Here is a 26,860-nt window from a genome sequence, read left to right as displayed (position 1 = left end):
TAAGATTGTATTTAAAATAAAGCATCTTTATTTTAAGCCATCAGAGCTGTGGGAAGAAACTTTGTAGGATTGATGGTGAAAGTATTTAAGAAGCTTAAGAAAATTATTAGCTGTGTTCTTTAAAAAGGTGCGCAAATACTGTGAGTTCTAAAATTTATTAATTACTAATGCTGGCTGCTATGTTCCAGCAAAATCTTCCCCATGATTAGAGTAGATTATTCTTACACACTTCAAAGATAAAAGCAAAATAGAAAGATTAAGAACTTTTGTTGTAAGAAAGCGAGTTTAGAGCTTCTTGTGTAAATTTCTCTTAATTTGAGCCAAATTCTGCCAACTACAGGGAGAATCCGAATATTTCTCGGAACAGGGTGCTGGGCCGTAATGTCCAGACCATGCTTTTGCTAAGAAAGGTTGGGCCACGTGGTCCTTGAGGTCCTTTCCAACCTGATTTTCTGGCATTCTGGGACTGTGAGAACACCGAAACGCAAACAACCCACCGACACAGACACAGGTTTCAGCGTTGAGGGCGGGGTCAGCCCGCGGGGCTTGTCCCGCCCCCATCTGTGTCTCGGCCAATCAGCCCCGCGCTTTCCCTGAGGACCAGGACGCTAGCCAATGAGGAGCGAGGTTGCCGGTAGCCGGTGGGATGGTGAGTGGGGCGGGCCTGCCGGCCTCTGGAGCGCCTCAGTGCCGGCGGGCCACGGACTCGGGGACCCGGCTGGGCCTTGGGAACCTCCCTCGGGAGCGCCTCAGGAGGGCTGGGGCCTCGCTGACGGGGCGATGGGCGAAGGGGGGCTGCGGCCGTTGCCGGTCCCCGACCCCGCGCTGAGGGTGGCGGGTTTCCCCGCAGGCTTCCAGCAGCGAGGGAGGAGCCGGCGGGGCGAGGTCCCCGACGACGGAGGAGCCGGCTCTCGCCTTCCCGGTCACCGAACAGCAGAGGAGAGAGCTGCGAGAGGTCTTCGAGTTGTTCGACTGCGATGGCTCGGGCCTGATGGATGTCAGCGACTTGAAGGCAAGAAGCTGACATACCCCAGTGCAGATACAGGCTGGGTGGAGAATGCCTGGAGAGCAGCCCTGGGGAGAAGGACTTGGGGGTGCTGGTGGATGAGAAGCTCCACATGAGCCGGCAATGTGCTCTCACAGCCCAGAAACACCCCACAGCCTGGGCTCATCCCCAGCAGCGTGGGCAGCAGGGCGAGGGGGGGATTCTGCCCCTCTGCTCCGCTCTGGGGGACCCCCCTGCAGCGCTGCCTCCAGCCCTGGGGCACCAACAGCAGAAGGACACGGAGCTGTTGGAGCGGGGCCGGAGGAGGCCCCGGAGCTGCTGGGAGGGCTGGAGCCCCTCTGCTGTGGGGACAGGCTGAGAGAGCTGGGGGGGTTCAGCCTGGAGAAGAGAAGGCTCCGGGGAGACCTTCCAGCCCCTTCCAGTCCCTAAAGGGGCTCCAGGAAAGCTGGGGAGGGACTCTGGAGCAGGGAGGGGAGCCATGGGACGAGGGGGAAGGGTTTTCCACTGGAAGAGGGGAGACTGAGATGAGATCTGAGGAAGAAATTGTTTGCTGTGAGGGTGGTGAGCCCCTGGCCCAGGTTGTCCAGAGAAGCTGTGGCTGCCCCATCCCTGGAGGGGTTCAAGGCCAGGTTGGACGGGGCTTGGAGCAACCTGGGCTGGTGGGAGGTGTCCCTGCCCAGGGCAGGGGGTGCCACTGGGTGGCCTTTAAGGTCCCTTCCCACCCAAACCATTCTATGATTCTATAACATTAACCTGTGCTGCAGGTACTTTGTTTAGGCAGGCCTGAAAGAAGGCACAGATGTGCGGGATATCCTTTGTAACCCATTTCACGTGTGGAAAATCACATCACTGCAGTATCACTGCTGTACTACCCTGCCTGCGGTGGGAGTTTGTAGAGTGTAGCTTGTCTGCTTCTGATTGAACTCAGCCCGGATCAGTAGGAGGGTTAGGTCCTTCTTCTGTGATGCTGTGGAATAAATCTCAGGAGCCTCCTACCCTTTCTTCACAGTGACCCCCATCCTCAAGAAGTTGAGGAGGAATGACATTTTGCAGGCAATTCTCTATCAGCCCCTGTCCTCTAACTGCCTTTACAAAGAAAGTGCAAGTTTCTGTAGCTGAAGGATGTTCCGTCTGCTCTTTGGGGTGTGTTTGCACAGTCTTAGTAACACAGATCAGCAGCCTGGATCCCCTCAGGCTGGTAGAAATGACACAATTGTTTTGTGGCCACAGCTGCACTTGGAACTGTAATTACGGCAGTCAGAAATGACTGGCAGTAAACATAAATGTTGGAAATGGGGCTAATCATTTACAAGCACCTGATGAACACCGCTGCGGAGCAGTGATGGAGCAATTGGGGTTTGCCACCTATTGCTTTCAGACCACTTGCTGCGCTAACAGACTTTGCTGCCTGAGCTCTGAGTCATTATGCAGCCATCAGTGGGGTCAGGTTTGTGGCAATTTACTACCCAGGTGTCCTGAGGGGGGGCTGAAGCCTCCCTTCTTGGCCCTTGCTGACAGCTCTTCGTGGCTAATTTTTCATGGCCTTGTCCTACTGATGTTAGACAGCTACAGAACCCTGTTCTCTAGAGAGAAAATAGTGGATGAAGAGCTGTTGATGAAAAGTTGGCAGTTTTTCACCACTTTCACATACCTGCTTGTTTCAGACATCTTTCCCGCTTTGTTTGTGTCTGATTTGTACACCAAGACATTGTCTGTTTTCTCTTTTTGGCAGATCACTGTAAAGGCTCTGGGCTGTGAATTGAGGAAAGAAGAGATGAGGAGAATCATCTCTGAATTCAGTGAAGAAGGGTCAGGGAAGCTAAACTTCAAGTCGTTTCTGCAGGTGATGACTCAGAAAATGGTATGTGAGCCCAGCTGGTCATCAAGAGTGAAATTCCTCTCACCTAACTTTACGATGCAGGTTGCCACAGCGGATTGGGTCACTCTGGTTCCCTGCAGGGGAGTGTTCCAGGAGTTTATCTGAGCTATTTTAGAGATCTACCTTTGGGTGAATTGTCCTTACCCCTCTTTCCATGAACTATAGAGTGAGCAGGATGGCTAGTTTAGATAGAAACATCTGCATCTCAGCAGGAGTCTTCCCATCCCAGAGTACACACAGCACCTAGGAGCCCCCGCTTCCCTTCCTTAAACATTTCCACATGAAATTTCAGTTCTGCCTTTATAATCACAGGGCCATTTATCTTCAATTCAAGACAGCAGTGGGCGAATGTTGAACATCAGATGAACAATTCACCATCTGTAGAGAAATCGTTCCTTGATATCCACTGACACTGTCCACACCTCCTGCAACAGCCACGCAAGCTTGCGTGGTGTCCAAAGAACTGCCCTTTGCTTCACATTCCTTAGTCCTCGTTGCCTGTCTGAGATTCCTGTGGCTCAAAAACCTCTGTGTCCTCTGGTGCCTGGCTGCATGCAGGCACAGGCCGTTCTCAAGGAGCAGGGGCTTGCCTGGTTCTGCCTCTCCCATCCTTCCGATCCCATTGCAAGGTGTTGTGGGATGCCTGGGAGGTGACTGGGGCGTAGCTGGCGTGGCGTCCATGCGGTCATAGTTGCCAGGGTGTGTATGTGTGGGACCCACACAAAGAGGGCAGTGGAGATCCCCATTTTCCCCCTAGTTCAGTGAGAGCCCGCACCTGCTGCAGGGTTGTGTATGCAGTGCCTGTGTGTGTGGAGGGTAAGGGCGGTAAGAGCCAGCATTGGCCTGGCTCACTTTAGAAATAAAATAAAGCAGTAGCCACTGGATAATTCTTGGCAGCTGCTTCCTCCAGCAGCAGTGCTAATGCCCCTCTTCCTGACAAAGCTTGGCCAGGACGTTCCACACCAACTTCTCTTACACAGTTATATGGGGGTGGGGGGGAAGGCAACAGCAAAATAGCAGCAGTAGATAACCCTCTTCTATGGCCATGTGTTCCCCAAAATGGCATCTTGGATTTGATCACAAATGTTTGCTGGCTGACGTCCCTGACTGGGGACTGCAGCGGGGTACGATGTCATGTTTACACAATGGCATTTTTCATTTCCTTGCTAAGGCGGAGCCATGTTTGGAAAAGGAGGTCTGGAAAGCTTTCAAGGTATTTGATTGTGATGGCACCGGCAAGATCTCCTTTGAGAATCTCAAGGTGGTGGCTAGTGAGGTCGGGGAAGAGATCACAGATGAGGAGCTGCAGGTTTGTGAAGTACAGACATGTTCTTCTCGTGCTCTGCTCAGGGAGGGAGGGGAACGTCTTACTGCAGGGGGGACTGGTTGGGGGATTGTGCTGTGTTGCTTTGCAACGGACAAGATCTCTGTCTCACTTGGACCTTGCCCGAGACCTTTGTTGGTGTTTGCTCTTTGTGAACATCCACCCTCTCAGATCCAATCTAACCCAGTCTCCAAATCTCTGCTGTCCCCCAGGAGATGATTGATGAAGCAGATGTGGATGGAGATGGGGAAGTGAACAGACAGAAGTTCCTACGGATTCTGACACTGACCGACTCATAACTAGCAGGATTTTCTTTTTTTCTCCCATTCCCATATAAACAGGTAGTTACAATGTCACTTCTCTCCAGCTTCCTTATTTCTTGTTTGTTGCCTTTCTTGGGTGTCAGAACACACCCAAATATTGTTAATGTTTTGTTTTGAGCGTTGATTTTCCTGCTCCACTAGGGCAAGCAGTTTTCCACATCTCAGCAAAAAGTGTTGTTACTAGCTTTGTGTCTGTCTGGGTTGGATCTAAAGTCAGAGATTAATTCAAATTCTTCAGCCAGTCCCTGGAATTCTCCCTATTGTATTTACATCCCGTAGCTTTTCAGCCTGTCTGGTGAGTTAGTCAAAACATTCTTAATCTCAGAAAATCCTGTATAACTCTCAAAAGTAAGTGCTTATGGCAGAAACCTCTCTACCTTTCCTGAACTCCTGCATTGTGCAAAGGACAAGAGTTCAAGGGCTTGGGAGCAATTACTTTCCATAAGGTAATGAGCAGCTTAAGCTGTGGATTCCCCTTCAGAAGTAACAGTATGGGAGAAAACTGCAGTTCTGAGGCCTGGTCTCCTATGGATTTGTGCTTCCGTCCTAATTAAATGCTAATTCAGACCGAACGTTACTGTAGTGTTGGGATACTCACCGTTCGCTATGGGGGATTGTCAAAGGACCAGGGAAACAGTGGACTTTTTGTGCTAGAAAACATGTCCCTCCTCTTCCTGCCAGCTTCTGTCCCAAAACTGGCTGGTCCTTTGTGTCTTGGAGGCTTTTACACCTTTGCAAAAGGTTATGGATGGTGGCCAATGGGGCGAAAATTATTAGTAGGAGAATCAGTGGAAAAAAAGTGACACGGAAAAGTGACTGGATAAGCTACATTTTCATAAGAAACCTGGGTAGAGTTGCTGCTGCTCTGGGCTCTTCTGTCACTGCCAGATGTTGTTGAACCCCTCTTTGCAGCACTGCTGTGGCACGTGGGTAAATTTCTTCCAGCTCTGGCTGTAGTCTTGAAGGATCTTGCCATGTTGCTGAGAGTGCAAAAATATGCCGGTGTTTTGAAAAGGATGTAAAAAAACCCTGAAAAGTTTGCTGAGAAGAGCCTCAGAAAATCATTGCTGTCTTAGAAAGTATGTCTTACACTGAGAGAATTAAACAGCTCGGTCTGTAATGATTATATGAAGTTACCTGTGTAATAAGAAGCTATATAAGAAGAACATACCATCTGAAAAGCTCCTGAACCTGATGGAGACAAACCTGTCAGCATCCAGGGGCTGGAAGTGAGCTCCTCAACTACAGGAGAGAAATAAAGCATGGCTTGTCTTAAATGATGTTGGTTAACTGTGAGAGTGAGCTATCAAATACTATGGCAATGTCTTCAGGTGCCTTCTGCTTGCCCGACTTTGCTATCGCCCGACCAGTTCCCAGCTTGCTCCCAGGTTCCAGACAGATGGGGATCTTGCCTCTCCCTGTTGCAATGCAGAATTGTTGCTTCCAGGTGGTTTCTAGGAATTTTCCTGGAGACTGGAAGTTGCACCATGTTCTCTGGGATGCCTAGCCCTCATTGTGGGCTCTTTCTGCCTAGGAGCGGTGTGGAAGGCTGCTTCCAAAATACTCCATGCTGTCCTAGCAGGTCTTCTGTTAATGCAAGGGAAGAATTTAACCTCTTCCCATTAGACCTGGATACTGACGTTGGTTTGATTCTGCCTTCACCCATATCGTACTCATACCCAAGTCTGAGTTCTGCCAAATCCTAGCAAAACAAGTGGGATTTGTTGCTGGCGACTTACTCCTGTACTGTTTTCCCCACTCGTTGGCCACCCAGTAGCACTAAAAGTGTGTCCTAATCCAGAGTGAAAGGCAAAAAATGACAGCAGAATTCAGCTCGTGTAAAAAGTGTCAGGTTTTATTCTGTAGCAGAACCGTGTTCCTTCCTTTTGCCACTAATTCATCTCTTTGGTGAGGTGGGGAGCTTTGAAGTACTGTCAAAGATGGGTGTGTAAGGAATGTTAGAGCGGGACCAATCCCTGTTGCCACATGATATGCACATGTCAGGTCAGCCCGGTCATGGCTGACATGACCCAGGCAACTCCTCAGCCACTCAGAACCAAAGACAACGGCTGTGTCTGAGCCCCATGGAAGCCCCGCTGGCTTCTGCATGCCAGCTCGATGTGTGCCCACACTCCAGTTACTGCCAGTTTGCTGGCAGTAAGTGGCGTCTCCTTGGCAGAACACGACAACGCTTCCATTGTTCCAGAGTTCTCCCTCCTCAGCAGCCACCAGTGGTCCGGTGCGGGGGAAGAACTCTGTCTGAGTGGCAGTTTGCCTGTTGACGTGTGGGTGTAAAAGGGGAAGAACGTTATCTGAGGCTCGGTGCCTGCACTCCGGAGGAGGTGGATTCTGTGGCTCTGTGGTGTTCAGGCAAGTCTGACCACTTCTTTGACCATTTTTCCGATGCCATCGTAGATCTCATGAATGGGGGCATTGCACATGAAGGCGCTCGTGGTCACCAGCTTGTTCTTCACATCCACGTGGATTTCAGTGACGTGTTTGTTCACATGCTTGCAGCCAAGCTCCTTCATGGTCTCAGCAGTCTTTGCATAAGGCCATCTACAAGAAAAAAAGAGTGATTTGATGAAGGCCTAGAGTGAGAAGTTGGTTGATTACAGAGATGTGGATGGTCCCTACAGAAAACCTGCTCAGTAGGATCCAAATCTTTTCCTATTGGAGGAGTTTCTCTGGTGCTATAGAACCAGGGAAACCTCCAGATTACAGTGAGTTAAAAATCTGAAGTAAAGCCAAAATAAGACTTTGATGTTCCACTACTTAACTCCGCTCACTCCAGATTTTGTGTATAGGTTTGGAGAATTTTTTTCCACCAGCTTCCAACAAGTGCCCTTCAAAGCAAGAGCCATCAAAGTTCCTTCCCTGCCATTGCGAGAATTCAGTCATAGCTTTCCCATATGAGTAAGGACAGTTTAACTCCCTCCCTTTTGCCAAGTCTTATGCAACCATCCTGTTCCTCCCTAGGATCTGCTGAACTTTATGAGTCAGTGGTCTGGTGTATTTCCTACCCTGGGACCAAGAGGTGCGTGAGACAGGGTGCTGTGTACACAGGGGAGGCATTGCTGATTCTGTGATGCTCGTGGCGTGATTTCATATCAGCACTCTGAGGTTACTTACTTCTCACACTCTGTGTCATGACCCACAGTCAGCTCGCAGCCTGGGAAGATTTTGGCTGCCAGCACTGGGGAAATGCAGCACAGGCCAATGGGCTTTTTGGCAGCGTGGAATGCCTTCAGGACATCCTCCACCTCTTTGGAGATGATGCAGTTCTTGCCTTGGGTGGCCCAAGTGCTCAGGTTCTTAGCCACTCCAAAGCCACCTGAGAAAAGAGAAGCAGATTACACTGGAAGGTCAGTACTCCAGGGCAGGCGTTTTTCAGGTATTACTTAGTTGAATGCTAAAATGGATTTGGTGTCTGCCAGCATTTGTCAAATGTTGATAAAAGAATTAAAAATAGATAAACTGAACCTTTGCGAGCTGACTGCCAGGAGATGAGACGTCAAAGCACCTTTCTTGCTTCCATACAGAACTGAAGCAGAAAGGTGTCAGTGCTCTGTTGGGTAGTGTTTCACCCATGAGCTCTTTTCTGAGTTGTGGTGGAACATGCTGACAAGTTTTCACTTGTCTCTTAATCCTTGCCCCGGGTCTAATCCGTCCCCACGGAAATCACGTGGTCATCCTTTCACTGAAGGTGAATTGCTAGATGGACTGAGCTTTCCGCTTTTGAGTCACCTCCTCTCTGGCCCAGCCTCCTCTTCTCCTGATGAGGAGGTAGGTGTGCCAATGCCAGCACAGATGGAAGATGTCTGTCCTTCCAGTCCCTGCTTCCAGCCTGTCTTCTTCCCCAGTGGTTCTGCCCAGTTCCCCTCCAGCCCATAACTCCCTCCTTGTTCAAGGCTTATGGCATATCTAAGCTGTTCCCAAGACTTTGGGCGTGCAGACCTTGCATGCCGTCCTACCTGGTATGATTAGGGCATCCAGCCCCTTGACATCCAGCTTTGCTAGATCCTTGATGTTGCCTCTGGCTATTCTGGCACTTTCAACTAGCACGTTGCGCTTCTCCTGAGTTGGCTGTCCTTTCACATGGTCCACCACATGCATCTGGTCAACATCAGGAGCATAAACCTCTGCCTGAGGAGGGAGGGAAAGGTCTGTTAGCCTTCAGCCTTAACATGCTGTCCTAAGCATGTCAAAGATCATAGCTAGTGAATGAAAGCTGAGTTACTTTGTTAGGACCAGCACTTTGCTGGTGACCGCCGTGACCTTCAGGCTCACCTGCATCTGATACTGGCATCAGGAAGGTTATTGTCATAGGGAAGAGAAAGAAAGGTCTTTTGTAGCTTCTGCACGGGAACATTTACCCTGCCCTTAAAGGAATGAGGTGCTCTTAGGTGAAAGCAAAGAATGCCCGCTGTGCTTGTTTTGGGGTGTGAAGAGCTGGAGAGGAAACAGTGACTCCTTTCCTTCCTAGGAAAACGAGATGTCCCAAGAGCTGTTGGTGAAGCCATTTCTTAGAGGTTGCCGTCTGTATCCCAAGCAATCACCTTCCGTGGGGCAGCCCCAGCCCTGCCCCAGCTCCCCCCACAAAGCCAGTCATCCCCTGTGGGTGCTGCTGTCACACCATATGCCTCCCTCAAGGACAGGACTTTGAATTTCTTCTCCTCAGCCACTATTTTCCCAAAGCCAGAGTATTTTTTTTTCTGGAAAATGTCTCCCCTTCCTTCAGAACTCTTTCAAGCTGACATGCAGTGATTAAGAGTGGAGGGTGGCAAGCAGCTGGGTGATAGATTGGCCTAGTGGGAGGTGTCCCTGGCCATGGCAGGGAGGTTAGAACTAGATGATCTTTAAGGTCCCGTCCAACCCGAACCATTCTGTGATTCTGTGTATGATTCTGTGATTTTGGGACTATACAAGCTTTGAAGTTTAAGAAGGGTGTTAAGGTACTCGAAGGCTTTCAGAGACGAGCAACAAAGCTGGTGAAAGGGCTGGGAGGCATGTCGTGTGAGGAGTGGCTGAGGACTCGGGGTTTGGAGAAAAGGAACCCGAGGGGCGACCTCATGGCTCTCTGCAGCTTCCTGAGGAGGGGACATGGAGAGGGAGGTGCTGAGCTCTTCTCCCTGGCATCCAGTGATAGGACGGGTGGGAGTGGTTCCAAGCTGTGCCAGGGGGGGTTCAAACGGGGCATTAGGAAGCATTTATATACCGAGAGGGTGGTCAAACACTGGAAGAGGCTTCCTGGAGAGGTTGTTGATGCCCCAAGCCTGGCAGCGTTTACGAGGCATTTGGACAATGCCCTTAACAACATGCTTTAACTTGGTCAGCCCTGAATTGGTCTGGTGGTTGGACTAGATGGTCATTGTAGGTCCCTTCCAACTGAAATAGGCTATGCTATGCTACGCTATTCTTTCTTTCCTTAGAAAGAATAACTGAAAAATGATCGAAAAATAAAAGTAGGGGGTTGAAATAACGCCTGAGTGTCCTCCACTAGAGGTCCTTGCTGATCAAGGGATGAGTGGAGGACGCTGCTCCAAGCCTGCCGGTTTAGGAGGGAAGCGACTGCAGCAGCTCCGGGAGAGAAGAGGCAAAATTATAGACAGTGGAGGAAAGGTTTGGACAAGTCCCAGCTTTAAGCCAAGCAGCGACCGCACACTGTGAAGGCTTTGGAATTGGGTGGGCTGGCTCTGCAGCACAGGTACATCGCCACAGTGCCTCTGTCTTTAATAGAGCAATCCCGATTCCCAGGAGAACGGCTCTGACCCGGGTTCGTGGGAGGCTTGGAGCTGAGGGTAGTGTTACACAGGGCTTCTCTCCCTCCTCTTCCAGTCTGGCAGGGTGGCTATCCCGACTAGTGGCATGTTAGAGCGGCTGTTTGAGGGTCGCCTTTTTTACCCCTGTTCAAGTTCAACTCACCAGAACTTGTCTATTTTCAGTTCTAATCTTTGGGGTTTTAAAAAAATGAATTTCAAACAGCCAAAAGCAATAGTAGTCTTTTAAACAGAAACGCCAATGCAGGAAAGAGGAAGTGCAAGCCAAAAAGAACAGAGAAGGCATTTAGGAAAGTTTGTTTCAGAGTTTGGACGCACTTAACACAGAGCACCGAGCCAATCCTCCCGTGCAGCAAAGCTGCGAGAGCAAAGCGGAGAGCGGGGAGTCTCTGTGCTCGCTGTGGCAGCTCCTACCCTGTGCCGTTCGCTTGGACTCCGCTCACTTACGCTTCGCCATTACCCGTAGCAGCAATGGGGAGCCTGGGATTTGTCCGGCGAGCTGCAAAGCTCCTTAGAGACAAGAACCTTCTCCAAGAGAGAGGGATTGCAGAGCAGAGCAGGGCAAAAGGAGGCAGAGCTGGGGCAGGAGCCTGCCGGGGCGCCGCTTACCTGTGCCCCCTCCCTGCTGAGATGCACCAGCACGGCAGAAGACTCGTGGATCTCGCTCCCGTCGTACACCCCACAGCCAGCCAGCACCACAGCCACTCTCTTTCCCATGGTCCCAACCGGAGCAGGAGGATTCCCTGGAGAGCCCCAAATTGCTGTGCATCTCTGTTCGCCGCCTGGAGCCTTTTATAGCATCATCCCTCCCCCAGGAGCAGGTGGGGCCAGGAGGGTTGGGCTGAATTTCTTACTGGCAAGAAGGTTTTATTTCCAGTGCCACAGGCAGGGCATGTAAATATTATTTGTTTCCTCAATTAACTGCTCCCTTGCAGATCTTCTCAGCATGTTGTCTCCAAAGCACCCCCAGCTGACGTGACCTCTTCAACAGAGCAGCTGTGTTTTTCCTTCTCAACTGTCCGTTTTCCCTTCTATTTCAGATGAAAGTACCAAAGTCTTTGCACATAAGATGGTATCAAAGGGAGCCCCCCCAGAGCAAGCATTCAAGCCAGTGCGTTCCTCACTCTGCCCCATTTTTTTTAAACCCAACATAGGCAGCCTCAGCCTTCTAACAACAAGATTTCCTTTTCTGACTTTAAATGTTCTTGTCCTTATACCCCAGCTCTCAAGAGCAGATGTTTTACACTCAGTTGTAGTTGTTTCCTGGCCTTTGGGTCCTGACATTAGGAATCAATAACTTGATTCTTCATCTACCGGGAGCTGGCAGAGCCCTGACATCTGGAGGGGCGCGGGGCAGCGAGATCCACAGCATGTGGTGGGGAAAATTCCTTGCTCACACAAACAACTTCTTCCGTGTCCGTGATATGCTCACCGCTGAGACCGTTCTGTACCTCTCTGTTTCAGCTTTGCACTGTTGAAATTACTGGGGCCTGTTGAGGCTGTCTTGCCCTTCTTCAGAGAACAAAAAACTTCATGCAACATGGCTGAAGGATGGTTTTCAGGGGTCATTTATAGCAAATTTTCCTGGGGTCTCTATGATATTTGGAAGAGGCATGAAGTACATCCTGTGTATAATGAAATAGTGTTTTGGAACGTTCGTTACTCGTGGCAGGCGTGCGAAAGATATTCATTGCTAATGCCTGTGGCTTCATGTATTGCATGCATCTCAAAACTAGTGACAGCAGGCAGCGCGTACTCCTAGCGGCTACCTAGACAAGCAGGAACAAAAAGCACATGAGAAAGGACTTGCAGTCCAGCTAACCTAGCACAGGCTTTTCCTTTCAGTTAATTTTATTCCCCAGAACAGGAGCTAAACTGTAACATATGCGTAAAAAACACTCCAAGCCTTTTCACTGTTGTTTGTTTTGGTATCTAAGGTATTTAACTGTGGTTTAGAAATGTATTATTTCCTCTTGGATGAGAAAACAGCTGAATCATCCTGCAGCTTTAACAGACAGATTCTTCCTCCTTCAACTGCTTAGAGAGAACTCCTCTTAATGATGGAACAAAGATAGCCAGAGGCTGATGATTTAAACAAACTTACTGCTCGCTGCAAACCACATCGTTTAGCTCCGCCTGTTGCAAACTGACTGAGCCGGTTGCCCTTACTGGTGTAGTTGGTGTAACTGGACAAACCAGGCTTGTTCCAGTGCTTGCTTCCTCGTGCAATAAGATCTAAATAGACATATTGAACCTGAAGATCTATCTGCAACAAACATGTTCCTGATAAATAATACTTTTCAGTGGAGTTGTTCCATTCTCTGTGGGAATGTCTGCACACATTTATTGTGGTAGAGACTTTGGGATTTAATATTAACACCTTGCTTTAATCCACATCTTCCAGTGAAGATGGACGTGAAGGAACCCTGTTGCCTCAAAGCTCTTCTTGAAGGGTGAACACAGTTAACACTGTCCTCCAAAGCAATGAAGAAACCAGGAAAGTTTGGGAGCCGTTACAGGGATCCAGCTGTGTGATGGAAGCATGCCATCATTCTCCAGCTGTCTCAGAGAGCAGGAGGAGCAGGGTCCTTTGACGTTATCTGTGGACCCTGACAATCTGGGGCTGTTCTGGATGCTGCTACAGATCTAATGCCTCTTGGGTGATGCTGGAGGCCTGTCTTTGAGCTCCAGTCTGTGCAGCTCAAATTCCCATTTCCGACAGCTTTTCTGTCCCCCAACCCTGGCTGTGGAGCATCGCTTATGGGGGAACATAGAGCAGGATCTGCCAAGAGGAACGTCACAGCTTGCTGCTGCAGGGCCTCTGCAGAGTCGTGCTTGACCAGCCCAGAAATATTAGTGTGAAGCTCTTTACACTCTTCTACTTCTTTTATCTTGTCAAGAGGCTGAGAGTGGAGTTTGCTTTAACTGGGCCTGATGGGAACAGGAGCTGAGTCCTTCACGGGAGTAGGCCCTACACGGGTCCATTGCACACAAACAAATGGTGGAGGAATGTACATAAGTGCAGGCAAGTGTTGCCCCTGTTTCCATCAAAGCTCTGTGAGCTCTCACAGAACAGTTCTCTGCCTAATTCCCACTTGACCTGCGACCCAACATGATCCCGAGGACGGTGTCCACCTCTTTCTGCAGCCTCGCCTCCATCAGTAAAGACCTTTATGCCCCGATCACATGTCCTCCATGGAAAGCAGTAGGAAGCTATGAATAGGTCCTTTGTGTCACCTTTGGGATACGGCAGCAACCATGGCAATGATGGATACTCACTCACTGCCTGCTCCGTTCTCCTGGAAAGCCAGCAAGGCTCCTCTGGATTTATCCTCCCACTGCTGCTCTCCAGAGTGCATGTCTGCATTGACACCTCGCTCATGAAACCCTGGAGGAGTTCCCTGGGAGAGGCTGGGTTAGGTGGATGTGGAGTGACACGTGGACAGAAGTCACCTTTAAGGGAATGGCACTGAATCTGGCCTGGATTTGCCCAGCGCAGGACAGTGGTGCCAGGCATTCATAGCTGTGACAGGGACAAACAGCAGGAGCATGGCCAGCATTAGGAGAAATAGCCAGTCCCCAAGGAGCTCCTGGGCTTGCAAAGTACTTGTTTGCTCCAGCACGAAGGATTCTTTAAAGAAACCTTAATTTTAACCAGTGTAATTTCCTCACTGGCAGTAACAAAAAGGCAGTAATAGTAATAAACCCCCAGCGTTATTTTTCAAGTGTCTTTTTTAACAAGGGCTAATCAGCAGTAAAATTAACAGGCCCCTGGAGGGAGCTACCAGCAGCCCGTGCTGACTCACAGCCTGAAATTTATTGCAGCAAGGACTCGTTTGCATTTCCTCCCGCACGCGGAAAGGAACACTAACAGAAGATGTTTGTAGGGAAAAGGGGTGGAGAGCAGGGAGGAACGCGGGCCAGTGGAGTTGCTTTGGTTATAAAGAGCTAGGGAGGAAAGAGAGGCAGCACTTCAGCCCGCATCTGGGTCTTCGGCGGACTCTGCGATGGCAGACAGGAAAACTGAGTCACTGCATTCCTCCATAGGGCTCTTGGGCATTTCCGCAGGTAGGGATCAAGTCTTCTTGGCATGGGAAGATGGGGTTGGGACTAGCTCTCATGGACAACCCCCTTTTCAAAGGGGGCTAAAGAGTCTTGTTTATTCTGAATCTTCTCTGCCTGGGTAAAGCTTTTAGATCCAGAGATCCCTCTGCCTGGTTCGGCAGCCAACAAAATATTTGTCTTGGCTTTAAAGTGCTGGCCTGAACTTCTGTACTCGATCCATCCTGGGTGGGAACCAAATCAAAACTTTTTGATAGTCATTTTCATAAATGATCTCTATTTGGATGCACTTTCCGCTCTTTTCCTTTTCTAGCCGTTTTCCCAGCAGCTCTGTTTTGGGTGTTCACTCCCTTTAATTTGCTGCTTCTTTGCATTTTGTCTTTCTGAGAGCTGCCCCTTTTCATTTTTAGGCTGGTTTTCTGTAGGCACAAGGCTCGTGTGATCATCTGTAGAGCGTGCGTGCGTCTGTCTGCCTTTTGTGTAATTGGAGTCGGAGAGCTGATTTTTACCCTTTTCCAACAGTGGGGGAGCGCTTTCAAACATAATTAAGTTCAAGTTTCTTAAAACTAGGCACCCAGAAAGAGGTGAGAGCTTGGACACAAACCAAGTTACACCACCTCCCCCAGCTCCTTAGATTTCATTATTTGCAGATCTTGCACTGTTATTTTTTGCTCTATTCCCTGCTTTTGCCACTCTGCTTCTCTCTGGTTTTTTTGGGCAAGTTTGACAAGCTCTTTCTTTTTTTCCACCTCCCTTGTCACACACAGGATCCCTCCTCCTGGCAGTGCATTTCTACAGTTTACCCAGAGCATCCCCTCTGATCCCCAGCACGGCTCTAGGAGTCCTGCTGTTGATTTTATCCTCTCTTTTGGCGTACGCAGGTAAGACTCAGAGGGTGGCCAGCTTCAAGGCCTCCCCCTTCTGCAGCTTTGCACGTGTCTGGTCTCCTTTCCCAACAGGTTTGTGCAAACCGTGGCAGCTTTGCCAGACCACTGATTCATTCTCCTAGAGGAGTGTGTCAGCACAGCAAATTTTTCCTATATGGGCAACCAAAGAAATCAGTGTTAGTTTTGAACAAATGCTTTACCAGAACCTCTGAGAGTTTTAACAGACTGAATACATGATTTCTCTAAAAACGGTTCCCAGGCTTTCTGAGGGTACTTTAGGCATCTGTGGATTGAAATGCCCTGTTGATGTGTAAATGCCGAGAGATCTACGTATCTGAGAGAAAAAAACCACTGGCTATAACAAAGTCCACACTTTTTAGGATGAATGCTGAATTATTTCTCCTTTTTAACTCAGAGCAATGTGGACATGAAAATCCAAGATTTGATGCTGGTAGTTTTTCTACTACAAAGCAGACAGCTTGGGAGAGACACTTCATATTTTAACCTATAAAACATCGGTTCACCTCTTCTCCCAGTCAGTGGTGGCACAAAGCATTAGTAGGAAGCACCACTTAGAGGCAGCTGTATTGACGGGACCTTATGGAGCGGACCGCTGGGCAGGTGGTGTTTCACAGTTGGTGGGAATCAACAGCCTCCTACCAAAGGCAGGAACTTCTGTGCTCCCTTGTTCCAAGAGATAAGTATACTTGTGTGATCACAGTCCTCTGCAGCGTGGGGGCTTCTTCAGCAGAGCTCTTGCTTCCCTTCCCAACCTGAATCTGGCTCAAAAGCTGTATCAGTTTGAGGAAGAAATGAAGCATAGGTCCATTAGAAAGTTCCAGCTTGGAAGGAAGCTTTCGGGTCTGTCCATGCTGATCAGTATCCTCACATCGTGAGGTGAGAAAGCATAGCAGTAAAAATAAGGCACTTTGTGATATTTTTTGGGGATAGCAGGTGGGTTCCATTCAACTTGAAGTATTTTAAATCAAGGTCTTTGTCATTTGGGGGATCAGGATAGTGAACAAGGTAGTTCTCGAGAAGGAATGCGTTTAGCAATTCCTATGCTTCTGTCTTCTGAGAAGGTCCAATTATGTATGGTGATCCAGCAGGTTGTATGACACCTGTGGTTCAAACATTGGACCTGACAGCTTACAGCAGGAGCAAAACAACCAACCAGGGAACCCAAAAGAAAGAAGTGTCAGGACGTGATTTGCATTAATATATTATGGTCTTGTTATTGAGTCTTGTAGGAATCATGAGGAAGAGAAGACAATGACTTGCTGAACCTTGACTTCATTAGGGCAACCTGCGTGCCAGGCCTGGTACTATACTCAGTTGAAGGAACTCAAGTGCTTTGAGCTCACCTCAGGCACTCTGATGAACACAAAGTGATGTGCTGCGGAGTCCTTACGGTCACGTCTACGCAGTAATGGGGCATGGTGCAGACCTACCCAAACTCGTGGTAGTTCTGTCTAGCATCATGCAGGACCTGTGCAGCTCCATGCGAGCATAAAAATCACGCTTCCAACACACCACGTGCCTATCGCACAGCTGCCTGTCCTAACTACTGCTTTCCATAACCTACTGTCTCGACATCACGGTTCTGTCTCCGTTGTCATTTCTTTCACAGGAATTCGGAGAAGCCTAAGAGATGCCTCCCTGTTCTTGTCTCTCTGCCTGACCATCTCAGTATTCTGGTGCGGCTATGGAGTGGTCTTCATCCTGGGAGGGCAAGGAGTTTTGAACGACACTGATGATTTCCGCAATGCCTTGGTGCCTGGCCTGGTCACATTTACCTTGGCACTACTCATTATTGCAGTGGTGGGCTTCCTTTGCAGAGAGGTCGTCCTAGCTATGATTGCTTCTGCTGTCTCACTTGCCAGTGCTCATGAAGTTGCCACGCATTACAGCACAGCTTTTGGTTCCTCTGCTGTGGCTTGCAATTATATGATTGTCTGCTTGGTTGGTGGTTACTTTGGTCTGGGAAGGATTCTCTATTTCCTAACCAAAGAGAAAATTGCCCTCCCTGGCACAGATCTGGCCACGAAAAGGACCCATGAACCAATCCAGTCCACCAGTGGCAGCGTGAATCATTTTGCAGTCACCGGTCTGATCCTGAACATGCTGTCTGCCAGTGTCTTCGGCTGTAAGCTCCTGGGCGTCACTGGCAAACTATTTATCGGACAAGTGCCCTGGCTGTGGGCAGCTGGGATCTACCAGATTGGCATCTGCATTTTGTCATACCGTGCAATGGATGTACTAATGGCTACATTCTTTGGTTTCACTTCCATCCTGAAATTTGCTGAAGGCTATTGCCTTCTGTACCTAATCTGGCAACCAGAGGAGCCATCTTTTCCTGTTCCGTTCCTGGTGGTTTTCTCAATTCTTTTTGTTGTCTTGGCTCTTTTTCTCACTCTTAAGAGCCCCGTGGATGGCCTGTATTTGCTGTTTTATGTGGCCTACTGCATTGCATTAGCTTGCCGTCCCAAGGGATTTTTTGAAGGTGGCCCCCAAGGCATGGATGTGGCCATCTTTGTGGCCTCAGCCTTGATGACTCTAATTCACCTGTACAATGTGAAAGCAAGTGCCAAGATCCCAACAGGGCGGGGTGCTGTGAAGGCCCTACTTGCTCGCAGCAGTGTTCTGAAGCTTCGTGAAGGTGCAGACCTTCACGCTCCCTACCTAGGGTATTCCAAGTATGCAGATGCAGAAGTTCTTGGCTATGCATGCAGTGTCCTCGCTTCTTTTGCTATAACAATGACAGGGAATCCACAGGCTCCACTTGCTACTGTTGTAATTCCATGGGTAGTGGTAGCTGGTGGGATCCTTAAGCTTCTAGGAGGCTCAGTGGCCTTTGCCCGGGGTAAAACCCTGGAGAGCAGTGCCTTCATTCTCTATGCTGTCATGTGGATCATCTGGGGCTTGGCAAGATATGGTGGCCTCTATGGCACTACCAGAAGCTTCCACGCAGCTGTAGGCATCATCGCATTCATGCTCTTCAATGGCTTCATTGTCTTCTGCACGCTCTTCTTAAACATTGCCTGGTTCTTTTACTCCCTCACTTTCTTGCTCATCGCTATCAGCTTCTTGCTGGATGCCATCCATGCTCTTCCAGCTGGCTATGACATTGCTGCCACTCTCATCTTTGGCCTGGTCAGCTTTTACTGCTTCCTGTCTGCCCTTTTCAACAGCGTCTTTGAGGGTTCCTGCTTACCAATGGGGAGCCCCATTGTGCAGCTTAGTGGTGTGGGGGGAGGAATGACCAAGTGCCTTCACCTGCCTGCCAGGAAAGCTTCCTCAGTCAAGAGAATTGCAGGTAAGGGAATATTGGGGGGGTGGAGGGTAAATTCGGGGAGCTTTTGTAGCAGAACATTATTAAAAGGACATTTTTCCAATCCAGATGTGGAAGCCATGATAATCTGATGACATTTTGATGAAGTGAGCCAAGTTACAAGAGCTGTTAGAAGCTAAATATACTACGGGGGCAATAGGACCAATTCCTTGATAGGAGCTGGGTTTAGCAGTGAATTTGCTGCTGTCTCTCCTGTATCATATCCCTGTTTGCACATCCAACCTGAGATAAGTGAATTCTCCAGGCTGGGGCTACCACCGAAAGCTTTGTACAGAGAAAGCAGGGCAAATGCATGGTGCTTGCTCTCTCCACAGGGCTGAATGGCTTCTGGCCCTGACGAACGTGGCCCAGAATCCCCTAAATGCCAGATCTCCTCTTGGATGAATGCTAGAAAATGCACTGTCAGAGGAAATGCTTTGTTAGTTGGGAAAAGGAGATGAGAGCACTGAATTGGCTGCTTTGTCTGTGACAGCTCTTCCGTGAATTACAGCCCCTCACTTCTAGTCACTCAAGGGGTTCTGCCCTGTTCACATGCCAACAGATATCCTGAAGAGTGGAGGGACTTGCGGCATCCCCACAGATACTGTGTACGTGCTTGTGGCAGCCTGTAATCGGCCTGATGCTGTGGAGAAAGCTCACCAGTAAGTATTTGTCTTGCTGCCCCAGTGAGGGCTTCCTTGGCTAGTCTAAAGAAGCCTCTAGGACTTATAGCTGCTGCTGAGTACTGGCTATGGCAGCCATGGAGAGCAGTGAGACACACAGCTTAGCCTTTGTGGGAAGAACAAGGTGATGAGTCTCGGGGAGAAGACCTGAACAAGGAAAGGAGGCAGTTGAACTGGGATTGTCTTGTATGATATTGAGCACTTCTGGTAGGTGATGGAGCCAGGTAGCTTGGATATCACAAGGAAACGCAAAGAAGTGACAAATGGGGCAGGGGATTATTGTACGTATTTGAAGGTACATATTTTCACAACCAAACCCTCTCTGGGATTTAACAAATGCCTCTGGCTGTACTTTTGCAAGGAGCCGGGACCCCTCATATTGGTGGCGTTTCCTCAGAACTTGGGCAACTGGGACTTCTACCCATCACTACGCAAGAAGCTAAAACTTTGGTTTGGGGTAGACATTCCTGATTGGGGTTAGTCATTAATGTCCCTTTCTGTCAGGTCATCTGTTGAACGGTCCTACTTTTGCTACAGACAGGTGACCTGGGGCAGAGCCTACACACGTTTGGGCCTCACCAACACAATTTCCTTTTCAGCTTGAAAATCAATCCCCATCTTACTTCCAGGCTCATTTTTTTTGCCTCCTTTCCAGGTCCAAGCGCCAGGCTCAGGATCGCCCCATGTCACTCTGGATTTCTAGTCTAAAGCAACTGGAACCTGCAAAGCATTTGTTCAGTCCCGTCCTCTGGGACTTCATGGAGGCTGCCTGGCCATCTCCTATCAGCTTGGTAATTCCCAGAGGTGAGGAAATGCTGTTACTTCCAAGCTCTCTGGAGAGCTTTGGCTTTGAACCTCCAACTTTAAGTCAGTCATCCCTGCAACGCCACATGCTCCATGGCGATATTTATGGTAAGATCGTTGTGTTCGGTACACACTGATGTACATCCGTAAGTGCCCTGTGACTCTTCCTTGTGCAGGCGAATGGGTGGACTTCCTGGGAATGAAGGACTCTGCTAAATACGTCGGTACCCCTCAGAGCGTTGCCATCCGCATCCCTGACTGCTCTGTCACCACGCACCTCATCGACTTGGTGAGTGGCCAGAGCACCCTCATCCCAGCAGCACTGGTGACCAGACCTCGCCATTCCCCTGTCGAGGGAGCAGGGTTGGTGTCGGTCTCTAGCACCCAGGTCTTCTGGTTGCTGGAGGGGAGAGGAACAGTGAGAGGCTGGAGCACTCTGTCAGCCCTCTTGGCATACCACCTCTCCTCTCTGTTTTCTTTTCTCAATGAAGTGAGGATCCTAGCATGTTCAGACAGGTTTGGGGAGTGAGAAGTGCTAAAATGAGAAACTCCCACAAGAAAAATATTGTTAAGAAGGGGTGGGGTATGCAGGCAGCTGGTAACTGATTTTATTGCAGAAAAGAGGGTAAAAGGAATAACCACCAGGTCAGAAAGCCAGAAAAGATGCGATTAACAGACACTTTGTTTGATTTCCCTCATAGAACACTTTTGTTCTAAGCATGGGCTTATCTAAGCCAGAATAACTTCAGAAGGTCCAGAACGTGGCCAGAGGAACTGCGATACCCTGCATGTTCTGCTCATGTCTAGGACAGACTTTGTAGGTCTTTGGCAATTGCTAGTGCTGGAAAACAAAATGTTCTTCCCTGATCAACATCAGTAAACCCCAGTTCAGCAGCATGTTAGTCACTGCTATACAGATTTGGTGGGACTGTAGTTGCCTACAAAGTAGGTGTCTCTACCTGGGTGAGTCACACTGGGTTCTCTTTAGAGTCACAGAGACTCACGAGTGAACTTCAGAGTTCGAGTCATCTGTTTTATACAGCAAAACCTGATCAGAGCTTTTATTCCCATTTTTCTGTCACCAGGTTGGCCCCATTGTGGTCACATCAGCTAACCCAACGGGAGAGGCAGACACAACACACCACAACCAAGTGTATGCCAAGCTGGGAAATAAGGTAGTTGGGGCTTTCTGTCTTTTCATTCCGGCTGGTCCAAAAAGATGTGGGGATGGAAGAACACAACGACTTCATTTCCAGTAGGCAAATCAACAGATGATATCAAGGATCGGAGAGAGCATCTCATTAAAAAAATCTCATGGACACTCCTCACATTGGTGTCAGAGTGAAAGAACAGTGTAAAATACAGAATTTGGTTGGAAACCAAAATGCTTTTGTTTTATACAGTATAGTTATGCCTTGGCAACATGAATTAGTCCATCTTCCAACACAGAATGATATGAGCAACAAAAAAAATGCTTCTTTGCTTACAGGCTATAAAACCACTGATGCCTGAACGCGCCAGGGCTCCAGCTGGCGTTGAGCTCTCAGAACACAGGGGATTCCCATCGAAAGCTAAAGCTGGTCTGAAACTGGTGCCAGAGATTTAAAATATTCCTGGCATTTAGAACTTTCATAAGTTCTGGAAGTACAATGGTCATGGCCGTTCAAATCATAGAATTGTCAGGGTTGGAAGGGATCTTAAAGATCATCTAGTTCCAACCCCCCTGCCCTGGGCAGGGACACCTCCCACTAGATCAGGTTGCTCAGAGCCCCATCCAGCCTGGCCTTAAAAACTTCCAGGGATGGGGCTTCCACCACTGCCCTGGGCAACCTGTCCATCCATAGCTGTTGTTCAAATGTCCATCAAATGTCCATCCAAATGGCTGTTGTTCAAGTCACTGCTGAATCCTGAGAGTACTACGCTTCTCTGAGGGCAGTTTTAAAAAGAAGGTGGTACAAATCTTCCACCTCTAAATTCTCAAAGATCTGGTTTTCTACACATTTGCTTTGTGGATGAGACTTTTTCAAAGCTCCTCAGCTGATGTAAACCTGTCTTTGCTGTACTGCTGACCTACACCCCATAGAGCTCTCTCTCTTTGCTTTTATTAAGTTCATTCATGCCAAATTCAGCCCTTAGTGTCAATACAGTGGGGTAGGAAGGAGCAGAGTTGCCCTTGATGGTAATTACCTGCTGTTGAGATGGGGAAGCTGCCCTCTCTTTTCCCAAGTGCCTGGGGGAAACTTGGTGTGAACATCTGTTGCTCTTCAGGTGGATGCAGTTCTTTGTGATGGGCCTTCTCCAGAGAACATTGCCTCCACCGTTGTGGACTGCACCAAAATCGACAGTGGAAACATAGGATTCTTCAGAGTCGGTCTCATCCCCAAGTCTCAGGTAAAATTGATCTTGATTTTATTTCTTCTCCCACTCCCCACCTCCATTAAGTGCGTTTCAGACTGGGCGTTTCCTAGTGCTATAAGGAGGTGAAGAAATTTGTGATAGCATGAGGAGTTATCATAGGGTGGTGAGAAAGAGCAGCAAAGCAGAGCTCCGTGTTGTCCTGATCCTGCCTCCGGACCCCCATTGCACCGCTCTGTGCCAAGCGCGTTGCTGGGAACGTGCGAGGTGAGACTGATTCATTCGCAGAAAGAGCTCAGAGATCCACGGTCACGGACCTCCCTGGGGCAGGCTCTCCACGTGCACCCATCCCAGAGACCTCTGAGCAGACAGAAACCATCGGTAATCCCAAGGCTGAGCCCAGACATGTAGCTTGAAAGAAAATAGGGTATTTATTTCAATAGCTGGAGAAGAAATTAGTGTTTTCCCCTAAAAAAACCTACTCACAGCTGTGTTTACTAATTCCAGGTGCTGCAGATACTGGAGCAGGTGCAGAAGAAACACACAGTGGTTCCTAACAGTGGCACTTGCACCTCCAAAGGCCGGGAGGAACATCTGAATCACAGCCAGGCTGTGCGCAACGGGGTGGGCATGGCTGCCTCGGAAGCGCCGTCCCCTGGGGATGGCTGCAAGAATCAGACTCGCCTCTGACTCCCACGCAGGTCAAGCAGTTACGTGCTCGCGAGGAAGTTGTTTGCTGGAAAATGACATGTGGGTCAAATTGGGGAGTGGGAGAGGTTTCCCGGCTGCGGGAGTGACTTATTCATCTTCCTATGGATACTGCTAAAATATCCCAGTGCAGAGCTGGCTTACCAACCACCGTCACCCAGAAGTAAAATTTTCACTTATGGAGGCTGCCAGCTTTCACTGAAGATCAGACATCACCAAAGAAAGTGTTATGTCGGTGACAGACTGGCCCCGGAGTAACAGAGCTTTTTTCCTCTCACTGGGAGTTAATACCTTGGGTTTGGGGCACAGAGTAAGGTGAAGTGTTTCATAATTACACGTTGGGGTGAAAAACACTGCATTAAACTTGAAATGGGAGAGGGAGAAGGGGGGATGTATTCAGGTTCCGTGCTGGTGAATACAGTGGACTTTCTACAATAGGTGAGGCAAAGCTTGGCCTCGGGAGCCGGGGCTGTCTTCTGCTGTGTCTTCTCAAAATGGAGGCCACAGAACCCAACGCTAAAAAGAAATGCCGTTAACCGAGATGCCATTTTCTGTGTTTCACGGTCAGTGTGAGGCGTGGCATTACCATTTTGATGACTCCAATAATATCTCCTTAGAAGTGCTGGAGCATTAGGGAAGACCTTCCCGTCCCCTGTTATCTTAGGCAGGATAGGAATTCCAGGAGAACCGTCTGCAGGGCACGTGAGGGTGCCAGAAGCTGGTCTCTTGCCTCATAGCACAACTGTACGCATCTCACGGCACCTTTCCTCCGGAGTGCAGATTTGTGCAGAGCGGTAGCTGCTGACCGGGAGGAGGTGAAAAGAAGTTTCAAACCAACACGAGGAGTTTTCCTTGGCAAAGACTGCAGGGCCGGGCAGTCTCCTTTAGCCTCTGAAAAACTGTTGATCTTATTCTTACCTGACTCAGGTGCAAGGTGCTGATCAGACTCCAGCTGAAACCAATGAATTGGGTCATTGATTTCACCTGAAGTTCTGCTGGAACTTAAGCATAAACGCTGTGCCGTCAGAGGAGCTCAATCTCCATGAGCTCCGGCAAAACCAGGTCTCTCAGCTTGTTCTTACGGAACCGGCTCTCTCCCTGCAGAGAAAGAAAATGCCAGATAATTCAGTTTGTTCAGTAATTTTGCTGGTCTACTTACTGTATCTCTTTGGAGTTTATTAAAACTGGTTTTTAGAAAGCAATAAAGTATTTTCAATAAACAGTGATATGTCACACAGGACTGGGCTATCGCCTGCGGGAAGTACCTGGGAAAAGCCTGGGCTGTGGATTTCGGGGTTCCTGGCTGGGCACGAAGGATATTACGAGGGAATCAAATCACGTCACTTTCCAGCGTGGAAAAGAGTAGGGAAAGACAAGATATCCTCAACCCCCTGGCGCCAGCTCCCTTGCCGAGGACTGCTAAAGAGCTCACGAACACCGGGGCTGAATTTCATCCCTTCCCTTAACTCAGTAAAAAAAACCCATAACCACTGAAATCTGAGGGAGGGTGGAGAGGAGCGTTAATCCGGAGGCGCTGGAGCGTCGCAAAGCCTTTTGCTGTGGGAAAACGGCCCTGGCTTAAATACGCCGGGGCCGCTGCTGCCCTGCGCTGGAAATGATGATGCGTTTTAGCGTGCCATAAGTTAAAAGTGGTTTAAAAAGCTGGATTCTTCACAAGGTGCCTCCCCTGGGTCCGTTTTTCTCTCCACGGTGCTTGTTTCTTAGAGAAAGTTTTGACGACAGTATCAGGACGCTGGGAGAACGTGCCGGGGAACCATTTCTCACTTTGCGAGCACGATGCAAGGCAGGGAGATACTGCATTTAAGTTCAGACCTTATTTTACCCCACCTGCAGCTCTCCCGCGTGCAAGCAAAGTGGAAAGAAATAGTTTAGGGATGAGAAGATTTAAATAGGATGTTTCAGTTTAGTCAAGGCAAAAAAGATATATAATATTTCCAGAGTTTTCCCAGCATTCAAGGTGAAGAAAAGCACTTTTAAAGAGAAGCGGGGGGAGAGAAAAAGCCACTGTTTTGAGTGGCAAATCCAAAACACTTCAGTATGAAACTGTTGAGACAAACATTTGAACTTTGTTTTTCAGCGTATTTTCTGAAAAATCACAGATCAAATCCATTTTGAGATATTGACAAGAAATTACGAATTATTTTCGTCATTCTAAAAATGTAGGCGTTGGTCCAGAATGGCTGCCCGTCCCTCCTTACAGGAGACCCTCACTGAGCCCTGCTGGTGCGGGTCCTCTCCCGTCCTGCTCCATGGGAAGGAATTGCTCCGTCGCAGTGTCCCAGGTGAGAGGGACAGAAGGGGCCTTGGGGCCCTCGGACCTCCACCACAGGAGGAGTTTGAAGTGACTGAGGAAAATCAGAGACTTCTGTGAGAAAGGCCAATTTTGGTTGCATTGTCCATGACTCGGAGGCCTTTAGGCCTGAAAGGTCACCCTGGGAGACAAAATATTCTCCTGAATGGGCCTCTTTGTGGAATAGCCAACACTTTAATCCCACTGGGGTTGGAAACAACCCAGGAAGAAAAGGTGTCCCACCTTGATTTTGCCCTTTGTGGAGTCCAGACATCCGTGTCAATGGAAAGAAAAAAAAAGAATGGAAAATAAAGAAGTGTATTTTCCAGTCGCGGGGAAAAACCAGCTCACCCTTCTGAGAATAGAGCTGTGCCATAGGAACAGGAACTGACTCAATGACATCTCCGAGGATGCGTGTTGGTATAGTGGGTGGACCTGACACTAGAGTGGGTAGAGTGGTTCAGAGAGGAAGGGCGGCATCACAACCACCTCTCGAGCACAACCAGCCGAGCAGAGGCCTTGAGACACGGGCAGAGCCATGAATGCCCCTTGACCACCCCCAACTTAAAGAAACACCAGGAACTGGGAGCTCTGTAGGGACAGAGCCCTCTCCTCTTTGGCTCCTGCTCCTGAAATATGAAAGTCAAGGTCTCCCCATAGCTTGGGATGGGGCACGAGGTGGAGGAAAAGGCAGAAGCAGAGACCTGCTTAATTTCGTGATAGTCTGTTAAAGCAAAACCCTTTGATCTCGGCACCGTTGAGGGCACAGCATCTGAAAACACAACCCGCAGTGATTTTTATGTCGTACTCACCTTGCTGCATTCTTCCTGGTACTCCTCCCTCTAACATCAAGGGCCTGGGGTTATTACCGCAAAATGACCAGATAATCTGGTTTGTCATTTTTTAGAGAAATAGCGAGAACAACAAAGAAACAGCATATTTTAAAATCCTGAGCCAGGTCTTCAGCTGCTCCACAAAACACAGCTCAGGTTTTCATACCTGAGAGCTGGGTTGCGGCGCCCAGCCAAGAGCCGGACAACCTCCAATGGTCCAGAGCCATCTGGGAGTCCCCGGCGTTCGCACCAGCTGCAAGATTGAATTTACGGAGCAGCTCTGAGCCAAGGCTCGGAATAAGGCAGGACAGAGGCAGCTGGGTGACAGCAGCCGGGCACCCAACCAAAGCAGAAAATAACTCTGCTAAAGTCGTATTTTGCTGCATGTCTCCCTTGTTGTGATTCACGGCCCACCTGGAGTTGTCTGGTGTGGAACAGCAGTAGAGAATTTATCTCACTAGTGAATGAAATCGATTGTGTAAAAAAATCTTGGGGGAAAAAGCAGCAGTCTGGAAATTGAGCTTCTTGAATCAGAACAAGAATTAACGGGATTAACTTGCGGTTGTGACTCCAT

The 26,860-nt window shown here is 49.0% G+C and overlaps 3 protein-coding genes across 6 annotated transcripts; 2 read left to right on the top strand and 1 right to left on the bottom strand.

Moving 5' to 3' along the window:
• Positions 1 to 72: 72 nt before the first annotated feature.
• On the top strand, positions 73 to 4,508 carry LOC128915013 (uncharacterized). Its single transcript, XM_054214784.1, has 5 exons — positions 73 to 81; positions 851 to 1,012; positions 2,739 to 2,867; positions 4,057 to 4,194; positions 4,422 to 4,508. Exons 1-5 carry the CDS (start codon positions 73 to 75, stop codon positions 4,506 to 4,508), a joined length of 525 nt encoding a protein of 174 aa, XP_054070759.1.
• On the top strand, positions 2,744 to 24,337 carry LOC128915173 (uncharacterized). Of its 4 annotated transcripts, none has more exons than XM_054215187.1 (9): positions 14,302 to 14,380; positions 15,142 to 15,255; positions 16,892 to 18,577; positions 19,155 to 19,254; positions 19,931 to 20,079; positions 20,256 to 20,368; positions 21,165 to 21,254; positions 22,348 to 22,470; positions 22,942 to 24,337. In XM_054215187.1, the coding sequence occupies exons 1-9, from the start codon at positions 14,320 to 14,322 to the stop codon at positions 23,122 to 23,124; spliced, it is 2,619 nt and encodes an 872-aa protein (XP_054071162.1). In that variant the 5' UTR covers positions 14,302 to 14,319; the 3' UTR covers positions 23,125 to 24,337. The 4 variants fall into 4 exon arrangements, with proteins under 4 accessions (XP_054071165.1, XP_054071166.1, XP_054071162.1 ...); XM_054215188.1 differs by having other exon boundaries at positions 22,923 to 23,123; XM_054215190.1 differs by lacking the exons at positions 14,302 to 14,380; positions 15,142 to 15,255 and adding an exon at positions 2,744 to 2,867.
• On the bottom strand, positions 6,386 to 11,086 carry LOC128915174 (glutamine amidotransferase-like class 1 domain-containing protein 3, mitochondrial). Its single transcript, XM_054215192.1, has 4 exons — positions 10,922 to 11,086; positions 8,507 to 8,678; positions 7,665 to 7,866; positions 6,386 to 7,091 (listed from the first exon to the last, which is right to left on the bottom strand). The coding sequence occupies exons 1-4, from the start codon at positions 11,027 to 11,029 to the stop codon at positions 6,899 to 6,901; spliced, it is 675 nt and encodes a 224-aa protein (XP_054071167.1). The 5' UTR covers positions 11,030 to 11,086; the 3' UTR covers positions 6,386 to 6,898.
• Positions 24,338 to 26,860: the final 2,523 nt, after the last annotated feature.

The sequence above is a fragment of the Rissa tridactyla genome, chromosome 9 (assembly GCF_028500815.1).
Source record: "Rissa tridactyla isolate bRisTri1 chromosome 9, bRisTri1.patW.cur.20221130, whole genome shotgun sequence".
In the NCBI taxonomy this organism is placed as follows: domain Eukaryota; kingdom Metazoa; phylum Chordata; class Aves; order Charadriiformes; family Laridae; genus Rissa; species Rissa tridactyla.
Note: the sequence above shows the minus strand (reverse complement) of the source record. Positions and strands in the feature narration are given on the sequence as shown.